Below are 17,073 nucleotides of genomic sequence, written 5' to 3'. Positions count from 1 at the left end.
CTACAGGAATAGTGCCAGAGGACTGGAGGATAGCAAATGTGGTCCCTTTGTTCAAAAAGGGGAGCAGAGACAACCCCGGCAACTATAGACCGGTGAGCCTCACGTCTGTAGTGGGTAAAGTCTTGGAGGGGATTATAAGAGACAAGATTTATAATCATCTAGATAGGAATAATATGATCAGGGATAGTCAGCATGGCTTTGTGAAGGGTAGGTCATGCCTCACAAACCTTATCGAGTTCTTTGAGAAAAGGTGACTGAACAGGTAGACGAGGGTAGAGCAGTTGATGTGGTGTATATGGATATCAGCAAAGCGTTTGATAAGGTTCCCCACGGTAGGCTATTGCAGAAAATACGGAGGCTGGGGATTGAGGGTGATTTAGAGATGTGGATCAGAAATTGGCTAGCTGAAAGAAGACAGAGGGTGGTGGTTGATGGGAAATGTTCAGAATGGAGTTCAGTTACAAGTGGAGTCCCACAAGGATCTGTTCTGGGGCCGTTGCTGTTTGTCATTTTTATCAATGACCTAGAGGAAGGCGCAGAAGGGTGGGTGAGTAAATTTGCAGACGATACTAAAGTCGGTGGTGTTGTCGATAGTGTGGAAGGATGTAGCAGGTTACAGAGGGATATAGATAAGCTGCAGAGCTGGGCTGAGAGGTGGCAAATGGAGTTTAATGTAGAGAAGTGTGAGGTGATTCACTTTGGAAGGAATAACAGGAATGCGGAATATTTGGCTAATGGTAAAGTTCTTGAAAGTGTGGATGAGCAGAGGGATCTAGCTGTCCATGTACATAGATCCCTGAAAGTTGCCACCCAGGTTGATAGGGTTGTGAAGAAGGCCTATGGAGTGTTGGCCTTTATTGGTAGAGGGATTGAGTTCCGGAGTCAGGAGGTCATGTTGCAGCTGTACAGAACTCTGGTACGGCCGCATTTGGAGTATTGCGTACAGTTCTGGTCACCGCATTATAGGAAGGACGTGGAGGCTTTGGAGCGGGTGCAGAGGAGATTTACCAGGATGTTGCCTGGTATGGAGGGAAAATCTTATGAGGAAAGGCTGATGGAATTGAGGTTGTTCTCGTTGGAGAGAAGAAGGTTAAGAGGAGACTTAATAGAGGCATACAAAATGATCAGGGGGTTGGATAGGGTGGACAGTGAGAGCCTTCTCCCGCGGATGGAAATGGCTGGCATGAGGGGACATAGCTTTAAACTGAGGGGTAATAGATATAGGACAGAGGTCAGAGGTAGGTTCTTTACGCAAAGAGTAGTGAGGCCGTGGAATGCCCTACCTGCTACAGTAGTGAACTCGCCAACATTGAGGGCATTTAAAAGTTTATTGGATAAACATATGGATGATAATGGCATAGTGTAGGTTAGATGGCTTTTGTTTCGGTGCAACATCGTGGGCCGAAGGGCCTGTACTGTGCTGTATTGTTCTATGTTCCATGTTCTATGTTCTAAGAGATAGATAGGTTCTCGATTAATAAGGGGATCAGGGGTTATGGGGAGAAGGCAGGAGAATGGGGATGAGAAAAATATCAGCCATGATTGAATGGCGGAGCAGACTCGATGGGCCGAGTGGCCTAATTCTGCTCCCATGTCTTATGGTCTTATATCAAGGCTCCTCAGACAGCACCTTCCAACCCGCAACCTCTATTGCCAAAAAGGACAAGGGCAGCAGACCCATGATAGCACCACCATCTGCAAGTTCCCCTTCAAGCGACACACGACCTTGGACTTGGAATTATATCACCGTTCCTTCACCACTGCTGGGTCAAAATCCTCGAACTTCCTTCACAACAGCACTGTGGGCATACCTCCGCCACATGGACTGCAGCAGTTCAAGGCAGCTCACCATCTCCTTCTCAAGTAATGCCCACAGGCAAACGGTAATGAAACAATACTAAGACTGCAGTAAAAACCCGTTTCTTGGTAAGGTAGATTTATGATTGGGTGTAAAACTTTTGGTAATATGAGGTGGTAAATTTAGTGTGCACGAAATGGTTAAATTAACATAAAAATATCCAACACACTGGATCACAAAAAACTAAATCTGTCATTGTTTCCCCCAACAATGAAAAAGCATCCCAGTGGAGTTAGGAAACAGTGATGGTGACTCCACAGATCTTCACCACCCCGTTCAATCTTGTCGGCTCAGATTTCCAGTGGCATTCTGCTGTTTTACTGACATTTTAACACCTTCATTTGTCAAAGTAACCTCAGTATGGTCCCTGGTTTCAGAGAACTTCTTATTCACAATACAACATTCTCACCTCATCCTCTGAAGGTGGTTAGATACATTTCCACGGAATCTCAAGACCCCTCCAGGCATCTCATCGTATTGGCAATTCTTCATGCAGAGACATTGAGTAACAGCATCACAGCCAAGTCTTCTCCCCGAATCATCCAATGGTCATAAACATGCACCACCTGCAGCTTTTCTAGAAAGTGATGAGCACCAGGAACCCTGGCTGCTTTCACACCTTCCAAAGGGTGTAATGACAATTGTAGCATCCCCAACCATCAACACAACTACCAGGCAATGACCATCTCCCAAAAGAGAGAATCTAACCATCACCTCTTGATATTCAATGGCATTACCATTACTGACCCCCCACTATCAACATCCTGGGGTTAACCATTGACCAGAAACTGAACTGGGCCAGCCATATAAAAACTCTGATTAGATGAACAGGCAAGGAATTATGTGGAGAATAACTCACCTCCTGACTCCCCAAAGTCCACATGTCTGGATGAGTGCAGCTCCAACAACACTCAGGAAGCTCAACACCATCCAGGACAAAGCAGCCTGCTTGATTGACACCCCATCTACAAACATTCACTCTCTCCACCACCGACGCATAGCAGCCACCATGTGTACCATCGACAAGGTACATTGCAGCAATTCATCGAAACTCCTTAGGCAGCATCTTCCAAATCCAAAACCACTGTGCCAAATAGTGGATTTTAGGAATATTGAATTCTAAGTATTGGGAAATTTAAGGGTTAAAAGCCTGGGGTTATAGTGTTTTTGACTGCAGTGGTCATGTTGTTTTTTTTAAGAATCCTGGTTTTGCAGGGACCATGAGCTTTTAGGAACCAGAGGGTGAAATTGACCAGAGGAATGTGTTTTTCAGTCTGAGCTAATGCACTGTGGTTTGACTGGGGAAAGTCCCTGGGGAGTTAATGTGCTTCCAGTCTAGAAAGTTAATTTGCTTTTCAGCTTGTGGAGATTATGTCATTATTAGGTAGGGCTAAGAGATTGAGAAAGAGACATTTTGAGAAAGCTTTTGGAGAGAGTTGAAGTCCGATCTGGCAAACCTCGCTTTGACAACAAGTAAAATCAGTTTTCTTTCACAGGAGGATGGTTATAAAAATTGTAATAATAGTTAAAGCAGGGCAGTCTTGTCTGAGGACAAGGGAGAAGCCAGGTGAACCAGCTTTTTGAAGATATTCAGCCAGAGTCTGAAGGGGTTCCAACAGGAGTCAAAAATCTGTTGTGTAAAGCAGTTATTACTCCATACTCTATATTAATAAGGGGATCAGGGTTATGGGGAGAAGGCAGGAGAATGGGGATGAGAAAATATCAGCCATGGTTGAATGGTGGAGCAGGCTCGATGGGCCAATTCTGATACTTATGGCCTTATGGTCTTATGGCCTTATACCATGCTGATTTTAAGCTGGATTGAGAGCTGTATGTTTCTTGTTTTGTTGTTTAATGGGGAATTGAGTAGTAGTGTTTAAGGGGTAATTGTAAACTGTTTGTTTCCATTGTCAAGTTAAAGTGTTTAATATTGTATTCATAATTAGGTTTTGTTTTAAAATACTAAATCCCTATTTTTTCATGCAATTCCTCCTGGGGCCTGGCCTGGGATTGTGATATCACTACCACCCAGAAGAACAAGGGCAGCAGGCACCTGGGAACATCACCACCTGGAGGTCCCCCTCCAAGTTACTCACCTTTCTGACTTGGAAATATATCGCCGGTCCTTCACTGTCGCTGGGTTAAAATCCTGGAACTCTCTCACTGACAGCACATTGGGTGTACCTACACCACATGGACTTCAGCGGTTCAACAAGGCAGTTTATCACCACCTTCTCAAGGGCAATTAAGGATGAGAAAACGTGATGGCCTCGCCAATGACACCCACATTCTATGAATGAATAACAAAAAATGGCTCTGGTCTTGTCCCAGAGACCAGGGACACACTTATTCCCAGAACCACCAGGTGCAGAATGTACACCTAAGCATTGTACAAAAGACGTTAACTGAGATATGCAGAGATATAATGCTGGACTGTGGCTGGTTAGCAAAGTTTATATTGGCTTCAGAGTATATTGCTGTTCAGACAGATAAGCATTTGTCAGTAAGAAAAGTGGCACAGTTGATGAGTGTCAGCTGCTGGTTACCTGGGCATGCAAGGACTGCGAAAGCTCCTCTCGGATTCGTTTCATTTGTTCTTTTCTCTGTTCTTTGGGGAGTTTATCCACTTCATTTTTAACCTACAAGCATGCAGAGGGTTTGGGGAAGTACATTCCTTTTACACTGGCAGAATTCAGCAGTAGAGGTCACAGCCTAGGCTGGGTTAAATCAGTGCCGGGGTTTAGCATAAGGTTAAGAGTTAGTATCTCAAGCCATGTGTTGCTGGAGATTAGGATTTATTTGAAAAGGTAGTGAGTAAAAAGAGTTGCCATTTTGCAGACTTTTAATATGTGAGCGCTGAAAAGCTTTTGGCAGACATGCTACATTTGGGGAATGAACTTCAAAGATAAACTGTGATAATTATAGAAAGAGAGATATAGAACATTCCGAAACACTGCAGAGTCAATAAATAACTCTTAATTACAGCGCTTGTACTGTAGGAAAATGCAGCAATTATTGTGCACCGTGAAAGGTTCCATAAAGAACAATGAGATGAATAACCGGGCCATCTGTGCTAGTGAATTTGGAAGACGGAGGGATGTCTGCCAGGGCACCCAGAGATCTCGCTCCAAATAGTGTCATGAGCACTCTTACATCATCTGGGGCCTCAGCTTAACAACTTATCTGAAAGGTGGTCCCGATAACAGTGCAGCAAGGCTGTGTCTGTATTATGTGCTTGAGTCTCTTGAATGGGTCTTGCACCCACTGAGTCAAGCTGACACTGCGACGTTATCCAGCAGGTTATCACTTGGTATATTTTAATCTTGGAAGTAAATAATCATTACTTGTGCAATATAAAACTCTCAGAGCTCACATATTGAAAGGACCTGTTTAGGATATAAAGTTATAGAAATCAGCATGTTTTAGTTTGCAGCAACTTAACCTACCAGTGTGAAAAAAACCTGACTGGATAGATTAGAATTAAACAGCCAGGACTGAAAGTCCCCCTTTCTAACAGTGAATCTAATGGGAAAGGAGCTTCTCCACTGAGAGGTTATGGTGCTGCAGGGTATAACAAGCTCAGCATTTGGTGTTCTACTATTCGAGGCCAAGCAACACCAAAATGCACCAAGCACAGATTCCCAGTTCCAATAGCTGCCCTCCTACATGTAGGGACTGTGCTAGTAACAGATCCAGCTCCTGCCTTAGAGAACTCACCATGGGACAAAGAAGAAGATAATGCAAGGAACAAGCTATAAAATTAGGTTAAAAGTCCAAACTACAAATGCTAAAGGAAAGGCAACTACTTGGTGACTCAATCTTTCTATTTGCAGTTCGAGGCCTCCTTCTGACTGAGTGCTTGTGATTCCTTCAGTTACTAAAATGTAGGAGGGTAAACCCGAGAATCAGTGCAACTGAGAAGACAGCCAGTTACAAAGTTAAGAATAGAATATGTGCAGGAACAGCTGTGCAAGCAGAGTTGTTCCTCACAGTTGATGAAAAAGCTGTCCCAGGAAAAGTCTGAGGCAGAGACTACAGTTGCTTGGTGTGAAGCTGTACGGGCAGCAAAATTTACAACAGGCAGCACTGACTTCATCAAAAGATCGCAAGCTCATACTTCCAGCAAATTGGGGCCATCCGATCTACGATGGTGCAGCAAGTCTCATTATTTACTGGTACCTGCATGATCAGGTGTGGCAGAGACGAGAAAATGACTGCAGATTGCTGCTGCATTTCACATACAACCTTTCCCAGCTCTGCTCTGCTCCTCCGACTACTCTCTGTCAAAAGGCGGCACAGATTTCCTGGCACCCTCTCCATGACCACTGTTAGCAGCACTCCAGGAGAGGTCAATAAAAGACCAGGGTGTGGAGAGGCACTGGTTCGGAGTCTCTGACCCATAGCCCAGTGCAAGGAAGCAGATATCATGGCCGTGCACTGACACATGTTCCCCAACTTCAGTACCAGAGGACTCGACCAGCACAATAGCCCGGAACATACTGGAAGTAGCAGACATGCTCTTAAATACAAGTTTTCCATCTTGAATTTTCTAATGCTTGGACAAGTTGTTCATGCAAATGATGCACTTTCTCCCTCTCTCTTTTTTGCTTTACAATTTAATATGACTGAACACAGGGTTTTAACTGAAGCCTCTCTGTCTGTTTTGATAACCACACCAAGCAACTCTGTTGCCTCAGTTACCGCAGATGAAAAAAGATGTTGAATCACCACCTGCCACTCAGACCCCAATCCACACCCACACCACACCACAGACCAAAGACAACCCAGCCGGGAAGGTAAAGCATTCAACCAAAAAAACAGAGACATGTGAAATGCACACAAATCAAAGCAAAATCAGTAACAAAAAACAAATCTCTAAAAAATATCAACATTAACAATAAAAATCAAGCAGTGAAAGCCCAGTACCAGAGCTGGGTGGCTTCTTACGCATACAGTGGGCAGCTCAGGGACACTGAAATGAAATGAAAATCGCTTATTGTCACGAGTAGGCTTCAATGAAGTTACTGTGAAAAGCCCCTAGTCACCACATTCCGGCACCTGTTCGGGGAGGCTGGGAATTGAACCGTGCTGCTGGCCCGCCTTAGTCTGCTTTAAAAGCCAGCGATTTAGCCCAGTGTGCTAAACCATTAGGTACACTGGATAACCCAGGGGTCAGTGGACATACTGGCGTATTTGGGAGCAGCAGTCAGTAAAGGGAATGCAGACATTCCAGCTCAACCACGGCACGGGCAGCCCGGGGACAGTGGGCACACTGGTCACCCAGGGCACGGGACAGTGGGCACACTGGTCACCCAGGGCACGGGACAGTGGGCACACTGGTCACCCAGGACACTGGACAGTCCGGGGACAGTGGGCACACTGGTCACCCAGGACACTGGACAGTCCGGGGACAGTGGGCACACTGGGTCTCCCAGGGCACTGGTCAGTCCGGGGACAGTGGGCACACTGGTCACCCAGGGCACTGGACAGTCTGGGGACAGTGGGCACACTGGATCTCCCAGGGCACTGGACAGCCCGGGGACAGTGGGCACACTGGGTCTCCCAGGGCACTGGACAGTCCGGGGATAGTGGGCACACTGGGTCACCCAGGGCACTGGACAGCCCGGGGACAGTGGGCACACTGGGTCTCCCAGGGCACTGGACAGCTCGGGGACAGTGGGCACACTGGGTCTCCCAGGGCACTGGACAGTCCGGGGATAGTGGGCACACTGGGTCACCCAGGGCACTGGACAGTCCGGGGACAGTGGGCACACTGGGTCACCCAGGGCACTGGACAGCCCGGGGACAGTGGGCACACTGGGTTACTGGAAGAACATCAGGAAGCCCAGGGATACGAGGAATGCTGCCACTGTGACCTGCTGTTATAATGAATGTGTTCAGTACAGTATTACACCTGGTTCTGGTACCAGTCTTTCACTAACATCAAACAATGCAACAGTGTCATCATATCAGATGACCATCCATACAAGACTTACCTGCAGAAAAGAACTAATCCCAACCAGCAGTACAGGGCTAGAGGGGGATCGTTCTCCAAATGAATTCTGTGATCTATCGTCCTGCCTTGAACTTAGCATCTGTACCAAATGTTTGTTGGCCTTGTGCTTATTCTAATGACACATCAAACACTCCCAGGGCCGGTACAGCACGGGGTTAGATACAGAGTAAAGCTCCCTCTACACTGTCCCCATCAAACACCCCAGGACAGGTACAGCGCGGGGTTAGATACAGAGTAAAGCTCACTCTACACTGTCCCCATCAAACACTCCCAGGACAGGTACAGCACGGGGTTAGATACAGAGTAAAGCTCCCTCTACACTCTCCCCATCAAACACTCCCAGGACAGGTACAGCACGGGGTTAGATACAGAATAAAGCTCCCTCTTACGCTGTCCCCATCAAACACTCCCAGGACAGGTACAGCACGGGGTTAGATACAGAGTAAAACTCCCTCTACACTGTCCCCATCAAACACTCCCAGGACAGGTACAGCATGGGGTTAGATTCAGAGTAAAGCTCCCTCTACACTGTCCCCATCAAACACTCCCAGGACAGGTACAGCACGGGGTTAGATACAGAGTAAAGCTCCCTCTACACTCTCCCCATCAAACACTCCCAGGACAGGTACAGCACGGGGTTAGATACAGAGTAAAGCTCCCTCTACACTGTCCCCATCAAAACTCCCAGGACAGGTACAGCACGGGGTTAGATGCAGAGTAAAGCTCCCTCCACACTGTCCCCATCAAACACTCCCAGGACAGGTACAGCACGGGGTTAGATACAGAGTAAGGCTCCCTCTACACTGTCCCCATCAAACACGTGCCGGACAGGTAGGACACGGGGTTAGATACAGAGTAAGGCACTGTCTACACTGTCTAATCGATGACTCCCAATCTGACTGTAAACCCAAACTCATTTTACGGAGCATCCGTGCTGTGATAAAACACAGAGCAGTCTGGAACACGGAGAGACATAGCTATACAGCTCTGCTCAAAGCCAAATAAACACTGATATCTGGACATTCATCACACAGGGTGGAGAACACAAGGAAGGCATTCCAGGGAGGGCAATGGGGAGAAAATCCTCAATCATTTAAGAGACAGCTAGGTTCGTAGATGGTGCATGTTCTTTCTGGAGATAAGTAGGATGCGTTGCATGGCTTTCTGCATCCAGATCCAACCTGGGATCAGGATTTATCCCAGGAACTGCTGATGAAAATTCCAGTAACAGAACTATCTGACTAAGGGGGAATGGGGTATCGGGTGGGTGCAAGCAGCAGGAGCTGGTGGGAGGGGAGCTGGTGGGTGTGGGGGGGGGGGGGGGGGGAGAGCTGATGGGTGTGGGGGGGGGGAGGGGAGCTGGCGGGAGTGAGGGGGGGGCTGATGGGAGTGGGGGGGAGCTGGAGGGAGTGGGAGGGGAGCTGATGGGAGTGGGGGGGTGGGTTGGGGGGAGTGGGTGGGGGGTTGGTGGGAGTAGGGGGGGAGCTGGTGGGAATGGGGGGGAGCTGGTGGGAACGGGTGGGAGTGGGAAGGGAGCTGGTGGGAATGGGAGAGGAGCGAGTGGGAGTGCAGGGGAGCAGATAGGAGTAGGAGGGGAGCAGGTGGGAGTGGGGGGGGAGCTGGTGGAAATGGGGGGGAGCTGGTGGGAATGGGGGGGAGCTGGTGGGAATGGGGGGGAGCTGGTGGGAATGGGGGGGAGCTGGTGGGAATGGGGGGGAGCTGGTGGGAATGGGGGGAACTGGTGGGAATGGGGGGGGAGCGAGTGGGAGTGTGGGGGAGCTGATAGGAGTAGGAGGGGAGCGTGTGGGGGGGATTTGGTGGGCACGGGGCGGGGGTCATTTAAGAGACAGCTAGGTTCGTAGATGGTGCATGTTCTTTCTGGAGATAAGTAGGATGCGTTGCATGGCTTTCTGCATCCAGATCCAACCTGGGATCAGGATTTATCCCAGGAACTGCTGATGAAAAGTCCAGTAACAGAACTATCTGACTGAGGGGGAATGGGGTATCGGGTGGGTGCAAGCAGCAGGAGCTGGTGGGTGTGGGAGGGGAGCAGGTGGGAGTGGGGGGGGGAGGGGAGCTGGTGGGAGTGGGGGGGGGGAGCTGATGGGAGTGGGGGGGGTGAGTGGGTTGGGGGGAGTGGGTGGGGGGTTGGTGGGAGTGGGGGGGGAGCTGGTGGGAATGGGGGGGAGCTGGTGGGAACGGGTGGGAGTGGGAAGGGAGCTGGTGGGAATGGGAGAGGAGCGAGTGGGAGTGCAGGGGAGCTGATAGGAGTAGGAGGGGAGCAGGTGGGAGTGGGGGGGGAGCTGGTGGAAATGGGGGGGGGAGCTGGTGGGAATGGGGGGGGGAGCTGGTGGGAATGGGAGAGGAGCGAGTGGGAGTGTGGGGGAGCTGATAGGAGTAGGAGGGGAGCGGGTGGGGGGGATTTGGTGGGCACGGGGGCGGGGGTCATGTGGGTACGGGCGGTACCTGGTTTGCACATAACCTTTACAATGTAGTCAAATGCCACTCTTACTGGAATATTCATTGTGTTCTGCCTACACCACACCCACTTGCTAAGTAGAAGAGGAGGACAAGACCTCTCTAATGGAAGTGACACACCAGTGAATGAAATGAAATGAAAATCGCTTATTGTCACAAGCAGGCTTCAATGAAGTTACTGTGAAAAGCCCCTAGTCGCCACATTCCGGCGCCTGTTCGGGGAGGCTGGTACGGGAATTGAACCGTGCTGCTGGCCTGCCTTGGTCTGCTTTAAAAGCCAGCGATTTAGCCCTGTGTGCTAAACCAGCCTGCAAAGACATATCAAAGTGACAGCCGTCCACATCTAACATGTCCTGTTATGAATACACCACGTGGGACTTTCTGGATGACTGACATTAACTGTCAAACTCCAATGGTCTGACAAAGCCCTCTCTGTTCTTGACCTCTAGTAGTGTTGCATTCAACTTGGAGTCTTGGAATGAACTGTTTGTCAGGCTAGACAGAGATTAGAGTTAGCCAGAAGCTGACAGCTGAGAATGCCTTTCCATGAAGTTACCCAGAGCTTACCCTGCAGTGAGAAAAAGGCCAGACTACCAGAAGGAAAGTATCAGATGGGCGATGGAGATCTCAGAACAGCCACCTGACACACAGAGCACATTTACAGCAAGATCAAAGACCCCCCCGGAGAGCACCCCATCAGTGAGGGGCAGTCATGGTTAGAGGACAGAAAGCTTGTTACCGGGCAGTTTCCAGCCTGAATCACAGCAGACTTTCTTGCCAACAATGTACTGTATTTGCCAAAGACCACCTGGTCAGCGCATTTTTCCCCATTTATTAGAAATGAAAAATATTGACTAGAGATAGGAGTCAGTGCAAAGGGAAAACGACAGAGTTATCAGCGACACGAGGTGACACAGCAAACAGAAGTGTAGCTTAGAGACTAGGGCTAATCAATCAAGCAGTCAGAATGTACAATGTGATATCACCTGGAGTTAATGGAGGATTCCCGAGTTTCGAATACTAAAAATGAGGAAAATCTCTTCAAAGAAGAGTAATTTAAGTTTATGTACAGCCCCATGTAAAGCCAGGTGATGCATGTAGAATATCAAAGGCACCCTAATCATCCACACTGATCATGTTGCGATCTATTACTCCTGGTATAGACTGATCTTCAATCTGCTGCGATCTATTACTCCTGGTATAGACTGATCTTCAATCTGCTGCGATCTATTACTCAGATGTGAACTGATCTGTGATTGGGTGGGAACTATTACTCAGACATGAGCTCATCCTTGATCGGTGGGATCTATTACTTTGACACAAACTGATCTCCAATCTGGTGATATCTACTCTGACATTACAGAGAATAAATGGGAGGATACTGAGAGGGAACAAGTGACCTGGGACTCTATGTCCACAGGTCCCTGAAGGGAGCAGGTCAGGTCGATAAGGTAGTTAAGGTGGTAAATGGAATCCTTTATTAGCCAAGGCACAGGGTTTAAGAGGAGGGAGGTTATGTTGGAATAAAACGTCGGTTAGGCCACAGCGAGAGTATTGTGTGCAGTTCTGACCACCTCATTGCTGAAAGGAGAGGGTCCAGAGGAGATTAGTGAGGGCGTGGCCAGGACTGGAAAATTGCAGCTATGAGGAAAGATTGGACAGACTGGGGTAGTTCTCCCTGGAGCAGAGCAGGCTGAGGGGAGATTAGATTGAGATGCAGGAAATTGTGAGGGGCCTGGATCGAGGATGGGAAGGGCCTGTTTACTTTAGCAGAGAGGTCGGTGACTTAGATTTAAAGTAGAAAGATTTGAGGGGAGATGTGAAACACCTTTTCACCCAGTGGGTTCTGGGGTCTGGAACTCACTGCCTGAAAGGGTATTATAGAGGCAGAAACCCTCAGCTCATTGGAAAGGTGTTTGGATTTGAACCTGAAGTCCTATAACCTCCAGGGCTATGCACCAAATCCTGGGTAATGGGATTAAAGGCTGGGTGGCTGGTTTGTCGGTTGGCATAGAAACAAAGGGAAGAATGGTCTTTTCTGTGCCATGAATATTTCTACATTTTCTCAATGTTATATGTATTTGAAAAGGGGGAGTCTGAAGAATATGGGGATCGGGAGGGGGAGTGGCAGTCTGTGAAATGCTCCGATGGCTTTGACATGAACTGATTTCTGATCTGTTTTGCTACATGACAATGTCTCCACAAGAACTGGATTCAATGGTTTGATCCACTGTGCTCCTCCTGTTGTCTCCCTGTTCTCCTGAAGATGCAGATTCTGCTGGGATACAGGCACCAGATTCACCAGAATCTTGTTAAAGCAACCATTCTTCATATGTGTGCTTACTAAATATCAACATGCTGTTCAAACACATAGAAGCAGCTGTTCCTGATGTGATATTTATCCATCTGCACATTTCAGAAGAACAGTAGATAACAATAAGGAGCAGGAGCCCGTGTTGATTTGAATTCACAGTGACTCCGATTGCTGAGCCATAATTGAGTAACTCTCATTACAGAAAATGAGATCTTTGCCCATTACATCAATTATTCTGAACTGCATATATCTCCCATCCTGGTACCCGAAACTCTCCTGGCTCTCAGCTTCACCAAAAGTTTTGTTACTGAAAAACTGAAAAGCCTGGCTCACATTAGACTTTATAAATTGTGAAGTGCACAGCAGATGACTGATGTGTATATCTAGACGGAAAATTACCCATTAGTCAGCAGTGTTAGTCTATGTAAGGAGTTAGACTGTGACAGATACAGACCACAAGCACCAGGGTACAGCCATAATATCAATCCAAGTGTCTCCACCACATAGAGAAGTTTGAAAAGGCAACATTGCAACATGTTTTAGTAAACTTCGCCCTGTAAAACTCCTGGTTCTCATACTCTCAAGTTGAAATGTGTTTCAAGTCTAACCCCAATCTCCAGGTCAGCATGAACATTTGGAGGATCTGAACATTGCCGCAAAGAGAGACATGTTGCTGAAACGTTCTGTTTTGACTCATCAGGACAAATACAAGAATGCCAAATTTCAAACAATCACAACTATTTATCCTATAGAAGGAAAGGGAAACTAACTGGTTGGCAAGTCAACTCGATTAGCCAATTAGTTGTCACCAATACGAGGGGTACAATGTGAGCATTGCACGGACACAGTTACCACCTCCCACCCACCCTGGACTATGCACCCATTGCATTGCTCCCTCACCTGGCCGCATGCTCACCAGATGGTTCTCTCTCCTCCAATGTTGCCCCTTACCTCTTTTTTGCGATTTTTTAACATACTCTGGAACTTTGACAGCTCCTTTTCCTGGTCAGCTTTGATTCTCTTTGCCTCATCTCGCAAGCGGGTGGTGTGGTCCTGCTCGAGGCGCTCAATCGTCTGTTTCTGTTGTCGCTCTAAGTTCTCAATCTCGTGATCATACTGACGCTTCTTACTCTGAAGAGAAAAAGGGTATTCCCGCTAAGCTCGTTTCAAACAGTATTTAATCACAAACAAATCCACCTCAAAATGGTCACTTTTCCTTGATATTTTATTTTCAAATTTCTTTTTAAATGGAATTCAAATTCCCAAACTGTCATTGTAGGATTTGAATGGTTTTCTCGGGGTTATTACTCTTTAATATAAACATTACAATACCATACCCAGCTTTAACTGTACTTCACTTCAGATCACGATGAGAACTAAATCTTCCGGATGCAAAGAAAAGCAAGACAGAGGGACAAAGAATCAGTGATTGAGAGAACAAAGAACAAAGAAATGTACAGCACAGGAACAGGCCCTTCGGCCCTCCAAGCCCGTGCCGACCATGCTGCCAGACTAAACTACAATCTTCTACACTTCCTGGGTCCGTATCCCTCTCTTCCCATCCTATTCATGTATTTGTCAAGATGCCCCTTAAATGTCCCTATCGTCCCTGCTTCCACCACCTCCTCCGGTAGCGAGTTCCAGGTCCCACTACCCTCTGTGTAAAAAAACCTGCCTCGTACATCTACTCTAAACGTTGCCCCTCGCACCTTAAACCTATGCCCCCTAGTAATTGACCCCTCTACCCTGGGTAAAAGTCTCAGACTAAAAGAAAAGAGAGGGTTCCAACATTAGAAAGGGAAGATATTGCCGGTATTACAGTGTTGAGCTAACAAATAAAATGCTACACTATTTAAGTCTGTTACAGATGGTGCAGGTATTTGAAGACAAAATCTCCAGACAGTTCAAGGTTGTGTATAGAAATAGCACAGTCATAATGCAAGGTTTCAACTATCCAGAGATAGATTGGGGGCCACAGCTGTAGGATTTTAAATAGTCAGGGATCTCTAGAATGGATTGAAGATTGTTTGAGAGTATGAAAGGAAAGCTAGAATACTGGAATTTAGCTGACAAACGGAAAGTGCAAACGAAGGAAGGAGGAAAATTAGGTACAACAAACAGAAAATAATTAGCTTTAACCATACATTTGAAAAAAGTTTTAAAAAGTTAAAAAAACAAAAAGTTAAAGCAAATTGAAAAACACACTGGGGGGGGGGGGGGGGGGGGGGGCAGAGACTGAGATTGAATAATTGAGGGATACGGTGAAAATGTGGGAGATATTTAAACGTGGATTGGCATACCGAGTAGGGTAATGTCGTAATGAGCAGATTGAGGGATAATTATCAGCCAGGAAACAACAGATAACTCAGAAGGCTGCTAGAAATGAAAACCCCAAAATGCTGGAAATGCTCAGCATGCCCAGCAGCATTTGAGGAGACACAAATAGAGTTAATGTTTCAGGCTGCTGGCCCTCCCCGTGACTCTGCTGCAAAGTCATCGACCTGAAACATTTACTGTTTGTCAGCAGAGATCACTTCCCTCCTCTCCTTCAAAATAGCTGCCATTGGATCTTTACCCTTCACCCAGCACTGAGTGCTGAATTTGGTGCATTTGAGTGCGATAGTGAGAGTTTGGTGACTGAGGGAGTATAAGGCTTCATTTTTATCTAAAGTCTAGTCTTTCTTTTATTTAGTTAATTAACTTAAAAGTTGCTGTTTGGTTTAGAAGGAGGTGAATTTTCAATCAGCCTTAAACAAAGCTTCTACTTGTAGGCACTTGCAGCTGGAGCTTGTTAATTAGTTAATTGGATTAGGCCAGTTTTCAGAGGCTAGATTCACAGTATAAAAGTGATCCCCTACAATGCAGACTTTGTTTGCACTGAGTGCTGAATTTGGTGCATTTGAGTGCTATAGTGAGAGTTTGGTGACTGAGGGAGTGCTGAATTTGGTGCATTTGAGTGCTATAGTGAGAGTTTGGTGACTGAGGGAGTGCTGAATTTGGTGCATTTGAGTGCTATAGTGAGAGTTTGGTGACTGAGGGAGTTAGGTGAGGAGGGAGTAAGGTGCTCCTTTCATTTTGTTTCCTACATTTCCGCAAAGAGTGAGAAGAGAGCCAGGAGTTTACAGAGAGTGCAGCTGACTGGGAGCAGAGTCGGAGGGCGGAGATCTAGTTAGTCCACAGGGCAGCTATATTCTGTAAGGTAAGAGGGGATGGAGGCTAGGACAGTTGCATGCTCCTCCTGTAGGATGTGGGTGGGGAGGGATACCACCGGTGTCCCCGCTGACTATACCTGCGGGAAGTGCACCCAACTCCAGCTCCTCAAAGGCCGTGTTAGGGAACTGGAGCTGAAGCTGGATGAACTTCGGATCATCTGGGAGGCAGAGGGGGTGATCGAGAAGAGTTACAGGGAGGTAACCACACCCAAGGTACAGGACAAGAATAGCTGGGTTACAGTCAGGGGAAAAAAAAAAAAACCGGCAGACAGTGCAGGGTACCCTCGTGGCCATTCCCCTACAAAACAAGTATACCGTTTTGGATGCTGTTGGGGGGGATGACCTACCGGGGGAAGGCCCTAGTGGCCAGGTCTCTGGCATGGAGTCTGGCTCTGGGGCTCAGAAGGGAAAGGGGGGGAGAATAGAAAAGCAATAGTTGTAGGAGATTCAATGGTTAGGGGAATAGATAGGAGATTCTGTGGTCGCGAGCGAGACTCCCGGAAGGTATGTTGCCTCCCGGGTGCCAGGGTCAGGGATGTCTCGGACCGTGTCTTCAGGATCCTTAAGGGGGAGGGTGAGCAGCCAGAAGTCGTGGTGCACATTGGTACCAACGACGTAGGTAGGAAAAGGGGTGTGGAGGTAATAAATGAGTTTAGGGAGTTAGGCTGGAAGTTAAAAGCCAGGACAGACAGAGTTGTCATCTCTGGTTTGTTGCCGGTGCCACGTGATAGCGAGGCTAGGAATAGGGAGAGAGTGCAGCTGATCACGTGTCTGCAGGAATGGTGTAGGAGGGCGGGCTTCAGGTATTTGGATAATTGGAGCGCATTCTGGGGAAGGTGGGACCTGTACAAGCAGGACGGGTTGCATCTGAACCAGAGGGGCACCAATATCCTGGGAGGGAGGTTTTCTAGTACTCTTCGGGAGGGTTTAAACTAATTTGGTAGGGGAATGGGAACCGGATTTGTAGTCCAGCAACTAAGGTAGCCGATATTCAGGACGTCGAAGCGTGTAATGAGGCAGTGGGGAAGGGAACACTGACAAAGGAGAGTACTTGCAGGCACGGAGATGGGTTGAAGTGTGTATACTTCAATGCAAGAAGCATCAGGAATACGTGGGTGAACTTAAGGCATGGATCGGTAGTGGGGACTACGATGTGGTGGCCATCACGGAAACTTGGATAGAAGAGGGGCAGAAA

General features: G+C 47.5%; 1 protein-coding gene across 1 annotated transcript in view; it reads right to left on the bottom strand.

Annotated features, from left to right (window-relative positions):
* Nucleotides 1–17,073, bottom strand: part of slka (STE20-like kinase a) — a 193,031-nt gene that overhangs the window by 48,355 nt on the left and 127,603 nt on the right. Inside the window, 2 exon segments of the mRNA XM_072479761.1 lie at nt 4,405–4,497; nt 13,618–13,797. Coding sequence (XP_072335862.1) covers nt 4,405–4,497; nt 13,618–13,797 — 273 coding nt within the window.

This window comes from Scyliorhinus torazame, chromosome 16 (assembly GCF_047496885.1).
Source record: "Scyliorhinus torazame isolate Kashiwa2021f chromosome 16, sScyTor2.1, whole genome shotgun sequence".
Lineage (NCBI taxonomy): Eukaryota > Metazoa > Chordata > Chondrichthyes > Carcharhiniformes > Scyliorhinidae > Scyliorhinus > Scyliorhinus torazame.
Note: the sequence above shows the minus strand (reverse complement) of the source record. Positions and strands in the feature narration are given on the sequence as shown.